Source organism: Centruroides vittatus, unplaced genomic scaffold, assembly GCF_030686945.1.
Source record: "Centruroides vittatus isolate TY-2023 unplaced genomic scaffold, ASM3068694v2 contig_273, whole genome shotgun sequence".
In the NCBI taxonomy this organism is placed as follows: Eukaryota; Metazoa; Arthropoda; class Arachnida; order Scorpiones; family Buthidae; genus Centruroides; species Centruroides vittatus.
In genome coordinates, this window is record NW_027121739.1 from 915,007 (window position 1) to 922,241 (window position 7,235).

Genomic DNA, 7,235 nt, shown 5'->3' on the forward strand with positions numbered 1-7,235 from the left:
AAAAGTAAAAAAAAAAAAAGAAAAAATGGGAAAAATTTCCGTAAAAATTTTCTTACGGATAAAAATTTCCGTATGTGGACGTGGGAGCGTGTGTGTTAGTCGTCAGTATTTGTTTAATAACTCAGGATGAGAAAAGATTAAGAAACGAAATTCGGCACATTACGTAAGATGCATTGATGCTATTTTGGAGGTTAAAGGTCGAGGGAGTGGGAAGATAGAGAGGGTCACGTGTAATATCTCGAGTAGGGTATGACATAACAAAAATTTTACTAGTTATTGGCATTTACGATTTACAAAAAACTTCATCTTTATCCTCAAAATTAAGCATTATTATTATTTTAATAATAATATAAAAGTTATTTTTTCATAACATCTCATAATGGCGTAACACCCAATTTTAACTTTTGTTCAGTGTCTTAATGTTTTTGAAACAAGTATTTTTCGCCGGTAAAGTTATGCAGCTCATTGCTAGACTTTTTTAAGGTATTTGAGAACATTTATTTAAAATTATTTATTTTAATTTTTTCATATTTTATGAAACTCTTAGGTTTTTACTAAACTTTTAATGATATCGAATAAAATAAATTTCCTGGTCATTTTTCATTTATTTCAATTTTAACTTTATACTTTAAGTAAAATTTTATGTATTAATACTCTGTTACATTTTCTTGTATTATCTTACACTTCTTCTATTGTATTATTTCATCTCTATGCAACTGACACCTGACAGTACTTTGCGGAGTTAGGTATGTACTCCGTACGTCCATAATAAAATTGAATTGAATTGTATTCTCGTTTATCAAAAAATTTATTTATTATAATTTCATTTAAAAATACAGCAATAAAACAATATATAATATATATTACATAACAATTTAGAACTATTCTATATACAGTGTATTCATATGATGAATCACTCATGCCATATATCATTCATACGTTTTAAATTGTACACAGGACATACCCTTTTAAAAATATGACTTGACAGTACACAAAATGTTAATCACGCGGTTTAATTATTAATATAAATTACATTGCAATAATTGTTTACAATTTTCTCTTCGGTCAATATTAAAATTTAAAAAATATTTATTTATTGTTCATACAAAAGTATCACGCATATTATAGAAATAAATGTACAGTTTTTAATTTAACTGGAAGAATAACATCTACAAATGCATCGTCCCATCTAAAAATTTCATACTTTCTTGGCGTTCTGTAGTTGTTTCACGTACTGAAGAAACAATTTTACTCCTTCCAACTGTTAACAAATACTTCGGTAGGACATTATCGAGAAAAACAAATAATAGCGGTAGCAAAAGTATACTGTGGAAAGCTGCTATTGTTATCAATAGAAATACTATTTTCACGAAACACAGAAATATGTAACTAGGACATGCTAAAATTACGATAACTCCTAAAATTGTGGTTACGCTTCCCTGGACGATTGGAGTACCCACAGAATGAAGAGCACGCTTCAAACGTCCCATATCGGTTTTCTCATCCGATTCGAGATACGACGTGGCCATGTGAGCCACATAATCGACCGAAAATCCAACGCACATGATTAACACCATCATAGTAACTGTGTCCAGATTGACACCCCAGAATGACATGTATCCTATAACTCCGGTTTCGATCGAAATCATGTTTAATACAGCAGCAATGAAGCAGCGTATATCGGGAATGAATAAAATGATGAGAAACAACATGGTGCAACCACAAGTTAATAAAGTTTGCTGAGAAATGGTACCAATAGTTAGAAACTGATCGTAGAAGGGAAAGAAAAATTGACTCAAGAAGACCGGGAAGGAAGCATTGTTTACAATTTCTCTCAATCTTACCAACATGAATTTGGCTTCGTTAAAATCACCAGTGACTTTAGTTTGGATCAAGAACCTCGAAGCAGTAATTTCTGTGAAATTTTCATTGAAAATGATATCATTTCTAAATCTCACGGCCGGTGGATAATTCAGAAATGTATTCCTCAATGCGTGCAAATAATCACTTTTAGCGCTGAAATTGTATTTACGCAAATAAATAGAAGCTCTTGGATCATTCTGAAATGTCTTAAAATATCTCAACCAAGATTCCGTCAGCTCTTTATTAGCAATGTAAGGGGTATCTTCGAGTTTACGTATCATATCTTCAATTTCGTCTCTCACTTTAGGATCTGCATAGTTTAAAGTCGTGGGTATAATCACTTGGATCCTATCTCGATATTCTCGATAATCCTCGAAGAAGTGATTAAGAAATGTAGCGGCGTAGGAGTTGAATGGTGTGAAGAAATGAAGCTCGGTTCCTTCTTTTAAGTGAAAACAACCCCAAATAGCAAATGACAAGTACACAATATAGCTAAAAGTTATAGAGATTTTAAACCATTTGTAGGAAAAATAATAGCTAAGAGTATCTCGAAAAAATGCCATTATTTTATCGTCTTGGTAATCAGTAGACTCGGATGTACAACATAAGAGGGTGTGAATGACACTCTTTTTCTCTATAAAAAGAAAAATATATACTTCTTAGTTTAATTTTTGTGTGTTATAACTATTTTATGAACATTTTCGTGGGTAATAAAGTGATTTAAAAAATTATTTATGTACAGTACATTCGTATGCTTGTCTAAGTATATTAATATAATAAACTAAAAGAAAGACTTAAAAAGTATTTTGTTACACAACTTCGGTAGCTAATTACTAACTAATCCTACCTTATCTTACTCTAATTAACTTCAAATTGATGCAGTGAACTTTATGACTAGTCTAATGTGTTACATCATTGGTATTTAAGTTCGGATTATTCGAGATGACTATATTATTCCATAGTGATGGTTTATATACATATAAAATATAATGAAAATCGAGCTATTTCTTTTCGTTTCTTGCTTCCAGCACAAATAAAAGCATTGCTAGAAATCAGCTTTTCATTCTGTCTGAAAAATCAAATTTTATGCTGTCTTTTGACACAAAGATTTCATTTCTATCATTACAAGTCTTATTCGATTATCAGATCTTGGCAATCATTCAAAATAGTCCATTCCCTATCTAGAATGTCAAAAATATGATGCACTATTTTGTAAAATTTGTATACCGCCAGTTTTTTTTAAATAAATATGAAATGTCATACGAATTTCTTTAATTTCACCTGTTTACATTCAGAAATTTATCATCTCATCAGTACTTTATGTTCTGAAACGAATCAATTGTAAATGGTTTCCAATATATCTGATGACAGATTCCATGATTATAATTAATTTTCATTGAATTTTCATCATATTTTCCCTTAAAGTTGTAAACGGAATTCTACTATAACACGTAATTTCTGCAACCTGTCTAAGTCTTTAATTTAAATTAAAAACATTAAATTATACTTACTACTCGGTTTCATAGGAACGAAGAAAAGGGAGTGAAATCTTTTCTTTTCTAAAATACCAAAAATCGCTGCAGCTGCACTGAAAAACGAGATTTGGTACAAGTAAGTGAAGAATATACCAGTGGCAGCAAATGAACAAAATATTTTCACAGCCGGAAAAGGGGTCATGAAACCAAACATGAATGATATGAAATTCGTAAGTGAAGTGATCGTTATAGACACTGCAGTTTCGCTAAGTGTTTGAGAAATTCGTTCGTCCACGTTTGCGTTTGGATTAGTTTTCTTCCATGCTGCCAACATTACAAAAGTATCATCCAGTCCAATACCTGATAATTAAACAATTGGTTAATAATAAAAATTTAAATATTAATATAAACATTTTAAATGTTTCAATAAAGTACAGTTTCCTTTTCATATGTACCTTTTAGCAGCATCTTTTAAGGTGCTGCTAAAAGGTACTGTACATACAAAAAGGAAATTAAGAAAATTTGTATACGTCATTAACTGTAACTACTTATGTAAATAAGAAATTTTATGTCAAGACTACGTATGAAGAATTATATTTATAAATTTTTAATTTATTTCAAACGTATTTAAATGAAAAAAATCTACGTTTTAAATCGATCTTTAAATTAGCTTTACATATTATCTGTACATAAATTTTCTTATTATAATTATAGACTTTACATGATCTTGTACAGAATTTTCATTTTTAAAATATGTTTCAACATAAGAAATAAAATAAATATTGGTTTTAAAATGTTAATAATAGTCCTTGCCAATAATGTACATTTATATCGCTAAGAGGAAAAGATTTTGTGCTTGTCATTAAATAAATATCGTTTATATACGAAAGTACTACAATCAACAAGGAAAACGAACAATATAATCAATTCCTTAATAAATGAAAAAAAAAAGAAAAAAATACAAAATTATTGGCGTAAATTCAGATATAAACGATGGCTCAAAAGTCAGCTAGGTGTAGTTTAACAACGGATAAAACCCGTTTGGCACAGCTGCTTTTGTCACTAGTAGGCGTAGTAGAATGGCTGTAAATATAGCCATGACTTTTGGAATACCTTATATTTGCAACGTATAATATTAATAAATTTTCAATGACAAAGATATGATTCAGCCCGCGTCTTACGACCGCTCGCTTTACGACGAAAGATTTTTAATCGTTTTCCGGAAAGCAATTGCGTTGTGAAACAGGACGTAATGATTCCTGGATAAAAATAAATAAATTAATATAATTTTATAGAATTTTAGAAAAATCGCAAATAATTTTCAAAATTATTTATTTCTTCGTATAAATTAAAATTTATTTTTAGAGTAATTATAAAAATAAAAGTTAAAAAAAATTTGCAGTTTAAATAAGCATCAGTACGTGCCGATCATGCAAAATATCATGATTTATGCCTCGATTTATATATAGAATCTAATGACGATGATGATGATGATGATGATTTTGTAAACGAGGCTATTGTCATCATTACATCAAAAAGGAACGACTTTGAAGCCATTAAAAGAGCATCCAGACTTGGTTGCATCACGAAGTTCTGTTTTAAATGCAATTTCTTTACGTGATAGAGTTCAATTTGGTAACTATAATATTGGAGACTCTTTATATAAGGTCTCAAATTAAATTATTTCATACAATATTGTTACCTAGAAAGAAACGAGTAAATAAAACAGAAAATTTCATCGCCATGGAGTTCTTAAAATATATGAGAATCATATTCTGAGAGTGTTATAGAATATTATGGTTATCACTATTAATAACTATGCAAGAATAAATCCGTATATCGTATATAGGAATCAATTTTAGCTTAAATGCTTTAATAATAAAGGAACACCAAGAGTAAGTGTATGACAGGAGGAAATAATTATCGTGTTTAATTCATCGTAAAGAGATTATACCTGGTATTTTTCCTGAATTTTGATATTATCTAACGTGCAATCAACTGAAGAATTCTTATTAGCTAAATCAGTAATTTCATTGGCATGTTAATGTATTCAAATCTAACCTTGGATAAAGCTGCCTCTTTAACTATTTACGAACTATTCTTACATATTTCAAGATAAATTATATTTTATAATTTTTTTTTGGCAAAATTATATGGCCCCGTTTAATTTTAAATCATTTTTTCTTAGCGTGTTTTAGAATAAAGTGTAATCTGTGCATATACAAGCTTATTACTGGTATATTCGAACCCACACTCTGATATACAGGTATCACATAAAGCACGTTGCCAAAAGTCGTGGGTTCTCCATTCCTGCTCAAAATGCATTTTTTACCCTGTCTCCTCCTTTGGGTGAACACGCTGTTCGAATATTAGTTTATACCTTAAATTTTAAATATTTATTACGATTAATAGATAATATGAAAATACGTAACTTACCTAGAAGCAAAAATGGCACAGCAACGAGTATATCAATAAATGGCACTCCACATGCGAAGACTACGCCCACAGAAGTGAATATGGCCATACCCACAGATAACACGCTGGCTACTCCTAACCAAGGTTTGCTTCTCACCCAATCTTTAGTTAACGTCGATATAAAACAGAACGTTAACATTACAAACAACAAAAGAACATAATACGGTATAATATCAGTTATCATATTATGAATTTCTCTCTCTAAGGAGGAGGATACGAAATAAAAGACATCCACGTTCGAAAATTTCATATTTTTCATTTCATCTAAAAATACGGTTTCCCACTTGTAAGTTTTCTCTAAATTCTCTTCGCCCTGGTCATTCAAGAAGTACATCAACCTGACAAATTTGGCAAAAGTCACGTATCCTAAATCGTCAACCGTCACACCCCCTAAATTGGCGGCAAAGAATTTAAAGGAATACGTTTCTTCGTTCAAAAGTATAGGATATTTTACAAACGATCGGTTCCTTTCGATATCTTTTATCCACTTCTTTAAAGAAAATATCACATTTTCGTAGCACTTTCCATTATTTTTAGCGCATAAATCTTTATAGAACAACTTCTCACCCTTCCATTCGATGCTTATATTGTTAACAATGTTGTCAATTGTATACAGCGTGTCTAAGATCGATTCTCTCAATGCCGATCCTCCATCTTTAGGATAAATTAACAGCCATCCAAGTTTGCCTAATCGTGTCAGTCTACCGGGTTCAAAATTTGACGATTTATTCAGAGGGAAAGTTTTTTCTATAGTTTGCCTCTCGTAGAACGCCTTACTGTTTTGAGGATTGTATAGATAATCCGCATCCTGTACGTAACTAAATCTTAATATACCAATAGCCGATATCGCTGTGAATACAATTGGAATAATCAGGAATGGTAAAGGATGCCTTCCGATAATATATCCTAGATCTCGGAATTTTTCTTTTAAGATAACGCCGACAGAAATGCGAGTCATGTCTGTAAGCTGCAACAAAAAATAATTTAATTTTAATGACATTTTTATAGTTAAAGCGTGTTATTTTATTGCATAAGATAAGCATTACGAGTCCAATAGATGGCGACATTGCGTGCAATTTTAGTGTTATTTTTACTCGATAATCGCTTAGGAAATAGGAACCGATCCTAAACGGAAAGTATAACGAGAAATTTATTTAATTTTATTCATTTTTCAGCCATTATTCTGGTCTGCTTCCTCTCAACTATCCAATTCGCGTAACAGGATAATAATCAACTGGACTCATTTTAATAAATTCCACAATTAATAACCTTGTAAACAATTTCATTTAAATTAACTGAATAACGAGATAACGTTTATATTTAAATTTATATGTAATAGATACAATTAGCAATATTGATTTAATAAATAAAGTTATACTATGAGCATAATTAAAGAAATACATTTATTCTTATTTTATATGC

The 7,235-nt window shown here is 30.3% G+C and overlaps 1 protein-coding gene across 1 annotated transcript; it reads right to left on the reverse strand.

The window, feature by feature from the left end:
• Positions 1-889: 889 nt before the first annotated feature.
• LOC136971858 (patched domain-containing protein 3-like) lies at positions 890-6,774 on the reverse strand. The gene is made up of 3 exons (XM_067266362.1): positions 5,775-6,774; positions 3,375-3,698; positions 890-2,497 (listed from the first exon to the last, which is right to left on the reverse strand). The coding sequence occupies exons 1-3, from the start codon at positions 6,769-6,771 to the stop codon at positions 1,170-1,172; spliced, it is 2,649 nt and encodes an 882-aa protein (XP_067122463.1). The 5' UTR covers positions 6,772-6,774; the 3' UTR covers positions 890-1,169.
• Between the last annotated feature and the right edge of the window lie 461 nt (positions 6,775-7,235).